General features: G+C 35.4%; 2 protein-coding genes across 2 annotated transcripts in view; both read left to right on the top strand.

Moving 5' to 3' along the window:
• The first annotated feature begins 539 nt into the window (after nt 1-539).
• Nucleotides 540-13,030, top strand: LOC106470405. Its single transcript, XM_013930960.1, has 2 exons — nt 540-756; nt 9,423-13,030. The coding sequence occupies exon 2, from the start codon at nt 9,701-9,703 to the stop codon at nt 13,028-13,030; it is 3,330 nt and encodes a 1,109-aa protein (XP_013786414.1). The 5' UTR covers nt 540-756; nt 9,423-9,700.
• Nucleotides 13,031-14,780: 1,750 nt separating this feature from the next.
• LOC106470404 overlaps nt 14,781-16,419 on the top strand; it is an 8,119-nt gene continuing 6,480 nt past the window's right edge. Inside the window, exon 1 of the mRNA XM_013930959.2 lies at nt 14,781-14,832. Coding sequence (XP_013786413.1) covers nt 14,781-14,832 — 52 coding nt within the window. The remainder of the gene's footprint in view (nt 14,833-16,419) is intronic.

Genomic DNA, 16,419 nt, shown 5'->3' with positions numbered 1-16,419 from the left:
AACTTTCCACGACAGATTGTTTTTACTTTCTTTCTTTTTTAAAATCAAATAAAACATTCCTTTTTGTAAACTTTGTTGTTAGAGAGGACTATGTTGTTAGGGAAGACTATGTTGTTAGGGAGGACTATGTTGTTAGGGAGGACTATGTTGTTAGGGAGGACTTTGTTGTTAGGGAGGACTATGTTGTTAGGGAGGACTTTGTTGTTAGGGAGGACTTTATTGTTAGGGAGAACTTTATTGTTAGGGAGGACTTTGTTGTTAGGGAGGACTATGTTGTTAAGGAGGACTATGTTGTTAGGGAGGACTATGTTGTTAGGGAGGGCTAACAACTACTGAAGCTAGAAAATCGAAACTATGGACTCATCAAGTATATATATATATGTAATGTTTTTGGACTCGTCAATTATTATTATAAATAAATAAAACAACAAAAACAAACGAAAGTGATGACGTTTCAATGACGTTTTTGCTCTTCCCTCTCGCGGTAAAGAAGTGTACTATCCAAATCTCCTGGTACACATATTACGAAAGGAAGCCTTAGTGCGCGTTTCGTTGTCAGAGAGACTAGTATCGTGCCGGTTTTCTCCGATATCAGTGGACGTTAGCAACCGCCCCTAGCGTTATATCGTGACCAGGACGTGTGTATGTGTGTGTGAAAAAAATCAAGACTTTAAGTTAAAACGTCCGAGTTACAGGAAATATTTGTAAGTAGTTCGATTCCCAGGTATCGTTGTCTATTGCACCACAACTAAAAACGTAAGTATCGAGTTGACGTATAACAGTAGGGGTAATATTAAACAATTTGTTCACGTATGCCTCCCATTATTTTATCCCTGTAACAGATCGATTAATGACAATTAATGTTATTGAACAACAAGTGTTAATACCACTTATTTACCCACGTTTACAGTAATTGGCGAAAACACATATCGGTGGACGAAACATTGCAAGCATATGAATCGTGAACCAGATGTACGCATCATATATCGTACATAAGTAATCAGACCGTTGAAGTTCTTTTATCAGAGGTCTAGTAGTGACACTAGTGTATTCCTTAGCCTTTTTTTGTGTTATTGCATAATATAAATATAGTTAACAAAGTGGGTCTTTTCACTACACAGACAGAGTAACGATTACTGTTGCGCCATCTAGTGACATTATTCGTTACTAAAAATGATAATTGTTATATATTTCATTTCTTCGCATTAATAGTATATTATGTACAATGCATTCTACAACATGAAATTAAATATTCATATATTCTATCTTGTATATATATTGAATTATAAATGTTTTGTTACTTCGTTTCAGAGCTATTATTTATGCACTAATAAAAAAACAATAAACATTTTGGTAAATCTCTTTGAAAAATTCTTTCAGTAAAACTTTACTGTCCAGTATTTTTTGTATGTTATAATGTTGTTTTTGATTTCTTTGGAGTATTTTAATATCCCATGCAGGGTGATACCTGAACACAGTTAATGTTTGTATTCTTTCTATCCAGAGAACGACATCTGTGACTTAATTGATAACCAACTTCTTACAAAATCTTTTTTTTTTTTTTCAGCGCGTGTGTCATATTTTCTGTTGATTTGTCTTACTTGAAGATGTTACGTTTTTAGTTATTACCACTGTTAGGCATGTTGATATGCTTAAGTAACGCTGTAAACAACCTTAGATGCAACAAACTTTAATGTTACGTGGATGACGTGATTTCTCGAGATCGGATATTTATCATTTTAATGATACGTGCGTGACGTAATTTGTCGAAATGGCGTATTCGTCACTAATGTGATTTCCATGGCATTTTGGTATTACTTCATTCCCAACTGTCGCAAAATAGTGTTTACGATCGTTAAGAACCTACAGAACAGTATTGTTAATTACCTGGCATGCCATCCATCTTTACAGGTGCCAACTGGAAAATGTCAAATGAAAACAGGTATGATAGATATATTACAAAACTCAAACTACAGATACTCTCACACCCACTCACCGAGGAGCCATAAATACTCTCACACCCACTCACCGAGGAGCCATAAACACTCTCACACCCACTCACCGAGGAGCCATAAACACTCTCACACCCACTCACCGAGGAGCCATAAATACTCTCACACCCACTCACCGAGGAACCATAAATACTCTCACACCCACTCACCGAGGAGCCATAAATACTCTCACACCCACTCACCGAGGAACCATAAATACTCTCACACCCACTCACCGAGGAGCCATAAATACTCTCAACCCACTCACCGAGGAGCCATAAATACTCTCACACCCACTCACCAAGGAACTACAGATACTCTCGTACCCACTTAGAGAAATAACCTTTGAATAGCATTTGTTTCGCTAAACAGATGACTGAACCGAGTTTTAGGCTCTACTTAACGTAGTAGTTTTATTGGGTCAATATTTAAGAGAAACATACACAAACAGTTTTAATAATACTTCAAAAAATTATAATTAAGATTTTTATATTTAGCAGTTCTCGCCGCTAGGAGTATGTCAGTTACTCATAATTAAGGCTATTTATTAATAATTGTAATTATTATTGTACATCTTTAGTAGGTATTCTAGTAGATTTGTTTGTTTTAGTACACAGTGGGTTGGCTGTGCTCTGTTCACAGCGGGAATCGAACCTCAGATTTTAGTGTTCTAGGTTCGTTAGATCATCGAGTTCGAATTTGTAAGTTTGCATTTCATCCAGAAATATCCAAAATATAACAAGTATGCTGAACTGCTCTTCGGATCAAACAAAAAGTTTTTATTTGCCAAAATAGTAAAAATTATTATCCTGGTTTAGTTTCTGACCAGAATTTTGACCTCTCTTCTGGTCCATACCTCGAACTTTACGTTAAGGATCATACTCACGTTGGGGCTAGTTTATGAAGATGTGCTACTGATATTTGAATTGATTAATTGGAAAGAGTTTCTTTTCTGTAGCTAAGCACAAAGCTACAAAATAGGCTATCTGTGTTCTGCCCACCACGGGTATCGAAACCCGGTTTTGTAAGTCTGAAGACATACCGCTGTGCCACCAGGGGGCGAGATGTTGTATGAAATGTGTTTTCTTATAGCAAAATCTCATCGGGCTATCTGCTGTGTTCACCGAGGGGAATAGAACCCCTGATTTTAGCGTTGTAAATCCGAAGACTAATTTGAAAGCTACATACACAAAGGGTTACACGCGCCAAGTGCTCACAATATGAAAGTAACAGACTAGAGAGAAAGCAGCTTGTCAACAGCACTAATCGATTAGTGAGATCTGACCGTCACTCTTATAACACATCCACGGTCCGACAGCGCGAAGCACGATTTTGTAGCAACGGGACACTAACCGTCAACCCTCAGGTTCACTTTCCGGCCCGCTCACTAATAGGCCATGCATGACTCAGTTTCAAGAGTGAAAGTAATAAACAAAAAGCTTCGTTTATTTCAGGTCTGATGTAAAGAAATAAACAAAAAGCTTCGTTTATTTCAGGTCTGATGTAAAGAAATAAACAAAAAGCTTAGTTTATTTCAGGTCTGATGTAAAGAAATAAACAAAAAGCTTCGTTTATTTCAGGTCTGATGTAAAGAAATAAACAAAAAGCTTCGTTTATTTCAGGTCTGATGTAAAGAAATAAACAAAAAGCTTCGTTTATTTCAGGTCTGATGTAAAGAAATAAATAAAAAGCTTAGTTTATTTCAGGTCTGATGTTCCAAAGCTATTTTAGTTTTTCCATTTAATATAATTTTGAATTTATCAGTTTTACGATACCTAGCCAAGAAAAGTGGAAAAACTTGGTTAAAGCGATATAACTGGCTTTATCCTTCAAACCTTTCTTTTTTAAAAAAGCCAATAATGAACGCCATCTGTACCATCATAATGTTACCTGAACTAACTTCAATCATTGTTATTCCAGTGACTGTGTAAGCAACGATTGGAAATGTTGGTTATGTAAATTTAAAGCTTAGGACTACTTAGTGAAAGTTTCTTTGTTTTGTTTTTTTACGATGGCTGAGTTTTTAAAAGGATTTGTAACGAACGTACACCATCCATCCACGAGTCAATATGACCCCATAGTAACAAGAAACCCTAGTGCAAGTTAATTCGTATTAAATATGATGGTTGGTTTATACGGGGAAATATTACGTCATTAGTACGTCAGATATGAAGTCTACGATTCTGGTGTTAAACGCAAATTACAAAGTTTTATCAAGTGTAGACATAGATATAGAAAATTTGTTTGATCATTATAGACACTCGAAGTTTTTAAAACCATTTAGTATCGGGTTAACTTAATATCTGATCAACGAACCATTAAATAGATACACTGTTCATTTCTTAATCTAATTTTTACGAACCCTTTAACGGACATAAAGTTATAGATCTTTTTTTTTAACATAGCTTAAAATCATCTGTTGTAGATTTTTACATATTAGGAGACATCTCGAGAAAGCCGTTCTTTATACGAGCTTAAAATTGTATCTGATAATCAGATTGAACCGGTTGACTCCATGCTACAAATTCATTAGTTATTTATTAGTCCGATAGAGGGCCATTTTGGAAGTATCTTGTTTTGTATCTCCATAGAAACAATAAAATAACTTAATCTTCCTGTGTATTGTTCTCCGTCTCCTGGAGATATTATAAAACGTATACCATTCCTACATTTATACGTTATAGATTACTTTGTAACGTACTTCCTCGTGCTTCTCTCGCAATTGAGAAAATACATATTTTATATATAAGTTTAAGTTAGACCGAAAAACAATTTACGTGGTAAACATTAAACGTAAATAAAATCACGATCTATATCTCCAGAATGTAACTTTATTAGCTCAATATTTCGCTATTACAGCTTCGTCAAGAGCTATCGATATCGTACACGTTCACTAATCTATATAAGTAGTACTGTCTGTTGTATGTCCATGTAACTACTTTCTAGGTGTGGATGGATATTTTTGTTGTAAGTATATGTTGGACGGTTTTTCTTGATGATTTTCTTATGTTGAGATTATGTGGAGACAGACCTAATGAATCAAAATATTCTACTCAACCAAAGTGAATACAGATCCAATAGGTACCAGATACGACTCGGATCCAGATTGAAGATGTACAATCAGGTAGTTGATCACTGGCAAACATACCTCCAAACTTCTTTCACGTGCACAAATCTTGTGAAAGTGTCGAGTAAGTGTCTAAAGTGTTCGTAGCTTCTTTCAGACAATGTTCCATAAGACACCTGCTGTTACACTTTCACAAGTCAGCGAGACATCTAATCTAACATACATGTTATCCAATATTTGAATGAGACTAATTATTTGGCTACAACTAAATATAATAAATGAATGGCTTACTGTTTATCCATCCATTTTCATTTAAAATTTCATAAAATATTGAAACTGTAAACACTATTATGAAATATCCTACACACGAGCATCACTGACGTCAAGCTAATTAATCTTTGTCTGTTAAGAAATACAAAGCTCGTCCATCACGTGGGAAGAGTAGACAGAGAAAAAAGTTATAGAAAGGAGAAAATAGTCATTGATCAACACGTGGATAATGAGAAAAGGTCACTTCCTAGTTGGCCAAGTCTATTTTGCATAAAAGAAAATTCAATTATAATAACTTGTCATTATCTATGTATTTACGTTATACTTAACATTGAAAAATAGACAGTTCAAACTGTACAAAGTATGGTGAACATGAAGTTTATATAGAAAACATTATCAGTGACATACAAAACCTGTAATTAAAGTATTGTGAACATGAAGTTTATATAGAAAACATTATCAGTGACATACAAGAACGGTAATTAAAGTATTGTGAACATGAAGTTTATATAGAAAACATTATCAGTGACATACAAAAACGGTAATTAAAGTATGGTGAACATGAAGTTTATATAGAAAACATTATAATTACCGTTTTTGTATGTCACTGAATTTAAAAGTCAGTGAACATAGTTATTTCACTTTATATAGTGACAAAACAGTAAATGTGTATTCACGATATTGAACAGAACATTTCAGTCAGAGTACAATTATTGCATACTTTCTACTCCATTCTGTACCCGACAACTGGTCAGAAGTTCAGACTGTGTCAATCAGCCCAGAATAATTGAAGATGAAAAATCGATTCAACTATAATCTGTTGTATTTACTTAGCCTAATCCCAATTTTTAATATCAGTCTACAATAAAGTCTAAAGTTCGAAACTTTCTGGGCAACATTTCAAATATAAATATCCTGTCCCTTTCACCAATGATAATAAGACTGATAGATGTGTTAATATCTCCTGTATTTTGTTTACATATCGATTTCATTATCATGGCACTGATGATATCCGATAAGATTTTGTTTTATCACATTTAGATTGGCAGAATAAATGTGCACAGATTTCTCATGTTGATACTTAAACACTATAGTTAATCATGAAAAGTAGTTGAATAAACAGGTTAAATTAAATCTTATTAATACATACGCTGAACAAGTGTACCCTATTTTACAAGTACTGAAGAAAGAACAAACAAGAATCAGTTATCTTAATGAAACATCATTCTTGTAACATGTTGAATAAAATTGTTCAATCTACATTTAATCAAAGATCAACAGTTAAATTTATCAGATTCTATCAATGAAACGACTTTATCAAAGAGTTATTAAATATACTGTGAAATTGTTTCTCACGATAAAAGATAGTATTTCACATTTTATAAATCAAACATGTTTATACTGACTTACAGCCCAATGTAATAATAATAACTACGATATATACTTGTTCTAACACGTTATTAGTCACATAAAATAAATAGCCATAAGTGAAACATAAGGGTCAGTTTCTTTATTTTAGAAACTATAGAAAGCATATCCTGCACTTGAAATCCGTAACTAAATTGACAGTCCCCCTCCCCATAGTGTTGAACATTAGATCTTGACCTTCACATACCACTCCTCTACAGGTTAAAACTGACCTGTTATCTTCAATACTTGTAAAGTATCGCATATACTGAAACATTGGGTTTACTCTTTCATTTTAAGTTAAACTTCACAACCAAAACAAACTGTGTCCACTGTACATTAACTCTGACAACGAAGAACGAAAATGTGTACGTCACTGAACTTAATATAATACAGAAAGCTAAACGTACATTCTCAATATTTGACGGTTCACCAGGAGGTTATTTTATACTTATAAGTTAACACTTTCCAGAAATCACATTTGTCGTTCAAATACAATTTTACAAATATAACACAAAGATATGTACATAGCCTAATATTTTGAGGGTGTAATAGTTTAGGCACGTAAAGAAATATCAGTATCGTCCATCTTACGGTTCAGACAGTGTTCTTCAGTTGCATCCCAAGGACAAAATTCCTCTGACAAGTTGACAGCATAATAACCTTTCATATTTACAAATAACAAACTGAAACATATTAACTTTCATACAAGTATGGTACATCCGAGTAAGTGTATATCATCGTTATACTTCTGTTGAAACAAGATTTACGAAAATTTAGAACTATAGTAACAGGAATAAGTTAAAGATGTTATCACACAGTTCTCCTTAAGTTACAGTTTCCAGAAGCTCAGTGATGAGGGAATCTCATGCACTTTTAAAATAGTCTTGTGATCACCATAATCTTTTCTTCGACGGTAAATTGGTGTACAATGCTGAATATATTGACTTCAGTCTCGTAGCATATAAAATTACAGACAAACACCGAGATAATAGGAGTTTCCCCTCGTACAGACCTACAGTATTGAACTATTACGTAATCCCCCCCTGGTGGCACATTATGAAGCTATGTCATCGCCTCCCCCTTCCCGAGGTCAACAGTGTAGCGCCCTCTGGCGGTGTGCCAGGATAACTGCTAACACGACATTAAAAATGGATACCGGACTGTGGATACGAGGATCCGTGGTTTAAGTCTCTATGCTCCAAAATCGCGCTTCGCACTTTGGCTTGGTTGATGCTTTATGACGCAAAACACTAAGACTATCTGCACAAAAGAGGGGAAATATCAAAAATAAAAATTATAAAAACATGGTAGAATAAAAAAATACCAGAGTGTGCTATAATCGGTCAGTGAAAAAACCACTAAAAAATTTAATAGAAGTAAAAAAAAAGCTAAAAACACGATCAATCTGGACAGCGAACGTAGTTGCATTACAAGAGTGGCAGTCAAATCCCACTATTCGGTTATTCAAGAGTTGTTGGTCGGATATCCTTGTGTAGATTTTTGCCAATATCCGAAAAACTTAAGTCCTTAAAGTGCAAAAAAAAACTTGAAGCAATATAAAAACTTGTTCCCAGCCTGAGAACTTACAGATATGAAACCATTTCAAAATTTAATGATGAATCCATTCTGAGCTAAAACAAGTTATTTCGTCTTTTCTTCGCTGAAATTTACGTTTGTGTGAAGAAAATATATTCATAGATAAATAAGACGTGAAGCTAATAACAGCAAAGAGTAGAGTTCTCAGTTTGAAGTAGACATGATTATGTTTCTGAGCAGATTAGGCTATTTTTTTTTATAGTGAAAATCAAATCTTTAAGTTTTATAATGCCTGAAATGAAGTACGATCGCCATAGCGTTGGACTTCAAAGTGAAATATACAAATCCAATGCTATGGCGACGTATATCATTTACAAATTCACATGTAAACAGGCATTTATTGGTTACACGATACGCCACCTAGTGACATGAATTATAGAATATCTTAAGCCTAACGAGGCAAATCAGTTCAAAAATGAAGTACAATCGCCATAACGTTGGACTTCAAAGTGAAATATACAAATCAAATGCTATGGCGACGTATATCATTTACAAATTCACATGTAAACAGGCATTTATTGGTTATACGATACGCCACCTAGTGGCACGAATTATAGAATATCTTAAGCCTAACGAGGAAAATCAGTTCATCATATACCTACGTTGCAGTAACGTGTCCAACGGGACAGCTAATGACAGACTTCAGCATTTTCTGCTTAACAGAGATCTAAATCACTCTTTTCGGACAGTTGAAAAAACCCCCCAGTAGCACAGCGATATATCTGCGGACTTGCAACGCTAGAAACCGGGTTTCGATACCCGTGGTGGGCAGAGCACAGATAGCCCATTGTGCAGCTTTGTGCTTAACTTAAAACAAACAGTTGAAACAAACAAACTAAGAGTTAAGGAAGTAAAAAACGGTGATATTTGAAAATGTTTGTTTTATGTTAGTTGTATTTTAATTGAACATCGACTGTCCATAATTTTAATAGTTTATTACTAGATGTTTCTATTTACCGAATTTCTAACTCAAACTACGAATAATCTTTATCAAATTAATTTTGAGTTACACATTTGATTTTTGTGTAAATAGTTTGATTGGATTCTAGACATTTTTTTTCATTTATTTATTTATTCTTCGTCTTTAGATGCTGAGGTTCTAAACGTGTTGGAATGACTATTTCAAACAGCTCGTCTGCACATATCTAAACTGACTAAATCAGAGATAGAAGAAAAAAAAAAGGACATGAAAGGCGCCTGTGAAAACAACGTGCCAGGCGCCACTTACTCGTGAAGGTCACTTTACTCCAGTCGTTTTCAAATGTGCACGAACTTGTGTCCTAGCAACGATAAACAAGTAGCGGCGGATGAAAGAAACGTCAATATCTCTATTGATATCAGTACTTCTACGGTTTTCCTTTCCTAAATGTTGCATGTGCATCAGAGAGGCAAATCAGAAAGACAGCAGCCGAGAGATGTGAGTAGGAATGAAGAAATGTTGAGAAAGAGCCGGAGTAAAATAGGAAACTCGTATTCCGTTGACGTCAATCAACTTCCAAAAAACGTTTTCACCAAAGCCAGACAACTGTTTGGTAGCGAGATCTGCCAACATTATCTTCAAGAACGGGGGTTTAAACGAAATCTAAAAGTAGATAAAGAATCGGTGTGTCTTTGGGAGGAGGAAAATGGTAATTTGTTTTCTGAAAAATATCAGCCTGTGAGCCTTTCTTGCAAGGAGAAATCGGAAGAAAGTGGGGTAGTTGATCTTCCTGACCATCAGCAAACACAAAAACACAGTCCTCCTCTTTCCGAAGATGTTACTTTAGTGGTCCCGTCCGAGACTGGACAGGACTCCTTGTTAGCAGCTCGTGGTTTGGATATATTAGTTGATGAAAGTTCTTCTGAAACTAAATCTCTCTATAATGCTTTAGAAACCGAACTCTGGTCACCTAAGTTGGCTAAAATCTTTAGTCCCGAGGCAGGGGTTGAACAGTCTAGATATCAGATAGAAGGAATTAGATCGAACAATCTTCAGACTTCCCATAATATCACTAGTGTTGACGTTTCTGAACACTGGAACACATCATCCCACTGTGACAATTCCCAGAATCCCGATAATATAACAACTAGTAACGTAGACGTTTCTAAACACTGGAACACATCATCCCACTGTGACAATTCCCAGAATCCCGATAATATAACAACTAGTAACGTAAACGTTTCTAAACACTGGAACACATCATCCCACGGTGACAATTCCCAGAATCCCGATAATATAACTAGTAACGTAGACGTTCCTGAACACTGGAACACATCATCCCGCGGTGACAATTCCCAGAATCCCGATAATATAACAACTAGTAACGTAGACGTTTCTGAACACTGGAACACATCATCCCACGGTGACAATTCCCAGAATCCCGATAATATAACAGTTGGTGTTGATGTTTCTGAACGTTGCAGCAATTCCCAGAATCCCGATAATATAACAACTAGTAACGTAGACGTTTTTGAACATTGGAACACATCATCCCACTGTGACAATTCCCAGAATCCCGATAATATAACAGTTGGTGTTGATGTTTCTGAACGTTGCAGCAATTCCCAAAATCCCGATAATATAACAACTAGTAACGTAGACGTTTCTGAACATTGGAACACATCATCCCGCGGTGACAATTCCCAGAATCCCGATAATATAACTAGTAACGTAGACGTTTCTGAACATTGGAACACATCATCCCACGGTGACACTTCCCAGAATCCCGATAATAAAACTAGTAACGTAGACGTCTCTGAACACTGGGACAAATCATCTGACACACAGGAAGATGTAAACGTCGTGGCTCTTTCTTCATGTTTTAAGAGCGTTGTTAAAGATGATATTCATTGTAAAGAAACATGTCATGATGATCCTCCTTTAGATCATTCATTCAATACTACAGATTCCTTCAGGTTTATATCGTTGACTGAAACGGAACGTGTTGGTCAATCAAATAACTCTTCGAAGGAAGATCAAGTGGAAACTTTTAAACACAGAGATGGCGCTTCTTCTTCTGACGAATTCAAGACCTCTTCATTTGAAGAAAGAATTCCACTTAGTACCGGAAGCACCAGCAATGAGGAGGGAAAACAAACAAGTGAACATCAGGTATGTTCGGATGTCATTAGTTTGGAAAATAAGATGTCCACAATCACGCAAGATGTTTCCAGGAAACAAACTCAGGACAATGAAGAAAATGATGATGAAAACAAAGAGGATGATAATGAATCCCTAAACACATTGAAACTAGAGGAAGACAACTGTAAAGTTACTGAAGACGTTTTACAAAACAGTATTGTCAAGAGCCTAGATTCTGGCATTAGAAAAAGGAAATGCAGTAAGAGACAAGTCAACAACGTTAATAATATGTCAGAAAATCAAGATATTCAATGTGAAATTCCCATTAAGAACCGAAAGGTGTCTGCATTATCGGTGTATGCCAGTATTGAAAACGGAATGATCACTGAAGTAAAATGCAAGAGATTTAAAAAAAGAACTGTAAAAAATAGAGAAAAATGCGACATTTCAGGAACTTCAGATTGTCGGACAGCAGGGGAAGAAAGAGAAGGTAACATCGCTAAAAATAAAAACAGTTGTCTTGTCGTTTCGCCCAAACCTACAAATTACAGCTGCGATCCTGCTATTCGAGAAGTGGTTGAGGATCTTGTCCAAACCGTGTTTTTGAACTCTTTAGACAGAGAAAATGACCTGAAACTCGAAGATCCCAATAACGTGCGTGTTAAAGACCTTTTTCAAAAGTTCTGTGATGATTTTAACTTCGAACATTGCGATTATCAGGAACTGATAACCGATTTCAGCGAGACCGTTAAACCAAAACTGAGTGGATGTGGTGAATACTCGGTTCCTCCGACAAAAAGAGGAAGAAAAAAATTTGACCCAAATATCAACTCTTCAGCACCTGATGTTCCCCAACATCTTTATCATAGAGGTGAATCTAAAACTATGAACAAGTTTTACCATTCCATTAGCCTCAGAAGGAAATCCAGATGGTTAAGACAAATTCCATCTGCCAAACGAGTGGTAACCAGACTGGCTTTGCATGAAATGGGTTTAGAAAAAGTCGAAGATTTGGAAAGCATTCATGAAGGAAAGAAACGTAAATCTAGTGGTGGAGTAGTGGAGGATGCTAGTAGGGCAAGTGCAACGTTTGTAAAGTTTAATGGTGGAGTAGTGGAGGATGCTAGTAGGCCAAGTGCAACGTTTGTAAAGTTTAATGGTGGAGTAGTGGAGGATGCTAGTAGGCCAAGTGCAACGTTTGTAAAGTTTAATGGTGGAGTAGTGGAGGATGCTAGTAGGGCAAGTGCAACGTTTGCAAAGTTTAATGGGTTGAGAAAAGATAAAACTGCTTCGTCGCAGAAGAAACAAAGTTTAAAAAGAAAAAGAAGAATTATGAACCAATCAGGAAATGATGGTTCTTGTTTCACTTCCTGCCAGGTCCACGAGGAATGTGTAAAGGAAGGAGGTCACGACTCGGTGAGATTGACTAGCGTTCAAAATGGTTACAAAGTGAATTATAAAAACCTGAAACGAACCAACTTAGAAGACGGAGTTAGAATAGTTGGTAAACCTCAAGACACTCTGGTTCCCAGGAATTATGGCTTTCGGGAAAGAAGCCATAGAGACTTGAAGGAAAATGAACAGAATGCTGGAACTGACAGTTTAGGAAAGAAAACAAAGAAATTCAGGTACTGAAGTTTCTGTATCTTAGATCTAAAAGTTTATACTAACTTAACGGTCCCTGAACAGTAAAGAAATATTCTAGAAAATAGACATCAGTACTCCACCTAGTGGCTAGAACAAATGTTTTAGGTCATTTAGATATTAAATAATTTCAATGAAGACTGCTCAAATAGAAAGTCAATTCGTATCATGTAACTAGAATATTAATTAGTATACCTTTTTTTAAAGTCTTTCCTGCCGGTATAATTATGCTTAACATACGACAAGTCTACACGTTATATTAAGGATGTAGCCTATAACTACGTTCCTCAACCTCTTCGATACCAGGGACCGGCTCACTGATTCTCGAAACTGTCTAGGGTTACTAAAATGCAAATATAACAAAAGTACGTTAAGACGTACATGTGAATATTTTGTTGTTTTCATGAAATCTCACTGAACAAAGAGGTGATTGTGACAGACTGGTTGTCCAGAAACAATTTTATGTACAATATAACCTTAGTATACGATGTAATGAATATATTTAACACCAGGGTGCCAAAGTCTATAGTTGATTGGATATTGTATCGGTGAAAAAAAACTTTAGGGACGTATACTTTGTTTTGGCCGATTCACATACATACACACCTATCGTTACAAACGTTTGGAATTAACCCCCACCCTCGTCCCCACGGTCATTGTTTACTTGATGTGGCACCTCCGTTATTTTCTACACCTTTAAACATTCACCATGATTACGGTATTTAAAGGCCTTTTGATTGTTAACAAAACTCAGGGAGTCACTTTTCAGCAAAAATGTATCAGAATGGGTTCCATGGTTACCTTTTTTCTTTTTTAATTCTGCTATCCCAGATACCATTATCTTTATATTCATATGCATTTCAGTTAATAAATAATTGTAATCTGTTTTATGGTAAGATATTGTGCCTTAAGTAACCAGAAACTGGAATACCACATCGCGTGAAACTTTGTCCGGAAGTTTTTGTTCAATAACTGTATAATATGTTTGCTTTTAAATAATCGACTCCATTTATCTGTGTAATAAGAATGACGTATTTACCGTTTACTTAATATCTTATCAAGATTAGAAATGCAAGTATTTAACCTCGGATCTAGTAAACTAAGTAATTATAGCACGCTTGTAGAAGTCGTTTTGGATATTTAGACAGAGATTCATTTTAATCTATAAACGTTACAGAGTTTTATTTAAAAAATAAATAGAACCGAGATTTTGTACCGTTCCATAACACTGCTTCCAATGAGTTTCTGACGAGTGTTTTTTTTTTCTTTGCTTACCGTAGAAACACCCGTTTTCTGTATTCTTGGGAACCGAGTGACGAAGTTTGATAAAGGATTTTCACACTGAATCCAACTGTATATGGGCCGTTATTAGATAAAATATACAACAAATTTAATATAAAGTGCTTGATATTTAATCAAATTTGTTCTAGTTCCACGTTTTCTCCCCCCACATTATAAAAGGGGTAATTTATGATGAATGTAAAACTAGTACGAAGGTTAATTTTCTTTCGTAAGGAGCTAATAATGTTGGCTATATAATACGTCCATGTTCTAGAATAGAACTTTACTGTCACTGAACTATATTTATTAAAACTTGGTTGTGCAGCGCCATCTATTGACTTATGTTTTCCACTAATGTGTGGAAATTTCTTCCGTCATTATTAGTGTTGCTAGCTGTAAGTAATTGCAGTGGATATCATAAAGCGACAAAAACGACACTTGCCAGTTCATTATTGTTAATATGAGCTTGGACGTTAAAGTAACCAAGTACGATCCAGGGTATAAAACTAAACGTTTGTCTTCGGCAATAAAACATGAAACCTCACCAACAACCAGACATCCGAAGTACTGATTAATCAACTTTCGTAATCAAAACTGTTAAGAAAAGGTAAAATTTAATTGTGTAATCAGAGCAGCTGATTAACGAGAAGGATGCTAACAATCATTACAGAATACAGATGGGTGGCACTCGGAACATGAAATAAAGCTAAAAACACCTCGTTTAGGTGATGAATGAGTAGTTAATAGGTAAATTAACCGTTACCGAGATGCTTTCGAAAAACGCGCGTTTGATTGATATAACGTTTTGATTGGAACATGTTTTTAGATTTAGAATTGAAGATAGTTGAAAAAAAGAATAAATACAAAAATTCTTCCCCCCATTCAGCTAGAAATCAGTTAAACGTTATCTTAATCTGTTGAAATAACCTTAATTGAAAGTCAGTGTTGATATACAACTCTTAAAGTCAGTTAAACAAAAACTTGTAAGCTGAACCCAATATTAAAGTTATTTTAAAAACTTAATATAAAAAGGAATTAAAAAAAATTACAGAAATAAGACAGGTTTGTCTAAAGTGAAAATGCAATCGCGAAAAAATGAAACAAACAAGCTTAAGGCTTGAGACACAGTGTTAACATTATTTCCTCAAACTACAAATCCCCATTTTAACTCTCCCGAATATTACAGCTTTTAGACATGGAGTCAAAATGGGGATTTGTAGCTTGAGAAAATAATGTCAACACTATTTCTCAAACTACAAATCCCCATTTTAACTCTCCCGAATATTACAGCTTTTAGACATGGAGTCAAAATGGGGATTTGTAGCTTGAGAAAATAATGTCAACACTATTTCTCAAACTACAAATCCCCATTTTAACTCTCCCGAATATTACAGCTTTTAGACATGGAGTCAAAATGGGGATTTGTAGCTTGAGAAAATAATGTCAACACTATTTCTCAAACCTTAAGCTACCTATCTTGTATCGAATATCCTTATCCCCCCCTTTCTAAATTAATAATTTTCTTTATTTTTAATTTTTAAAGCCGTGTGCAGAGATAACCACATGAACTTTACGCAGGATAAGTGCAGAAATATAAATTCAATGCAAATATAAGACAATGTGTCGTGATATAATAGGATATGTATACAAATAAACATTAATATTTCTTAGTTTTATATCCCCCCCCCCTCCATCATAGTAAGGCTGGTCACAGTTTTGCTGCAGCTGGCCAGATTTCCTCTTACTGACATTCTGCACGTTCTACAAGGTTGAAAACGTGTTAATCAACAATTATACCTTCCTCTCCATTTCTGATGGAGTTTGGATCGTGACACTTCTACAACCAGTTTCCATTGTGACGATCCTAAGCTCTGGTGGGCCGTCGCTGCTGCATACTTTATCTGAAACCATTTTCTATATAAAATATTTAGCTATGAAAGTTTTGCCTCACCATCTCCTGCTTGCACGATTCTTGCAACTCCTTATATTCAGCTTCAAGGATGCCTTCTCTAACTGCAGTATCTATACAATTTTCAATCATGCAGAGTTGGCTATAATTTGACACTTGCCATCAGCCATCGCTATGATTGCCGATCCGG

Source organism: Limulus polyphemus, unplaced genomic scaffold, assembly GCF_000517525.1.
Source record: "Limulus polyphemus unplaced genomic scaffold, Limulus_polyphemus-2.1.2 Scaffold3984, whole genome shotgun sequence".
NCBI lineage: Eukaryota > Metazoa > Arthropoda > Merostomata > Xiphosura > Limulidae > Limulus > Limulus polyphemus.
The sequence above is the reverse complement of the archived record's forward strand: the minus strand, read 5'-3'. Positions and strand labels throughout refer to the sequence as shown.

Coding starts and splice junctions, on each gene's coding strand:
- LOC106470405 (XM_013930960.1), top strand. CDS start 9,701: ATGTTGCATGTGCATCAGAGAGGCAAATCAGAAAGACAGCAGCCGAGA.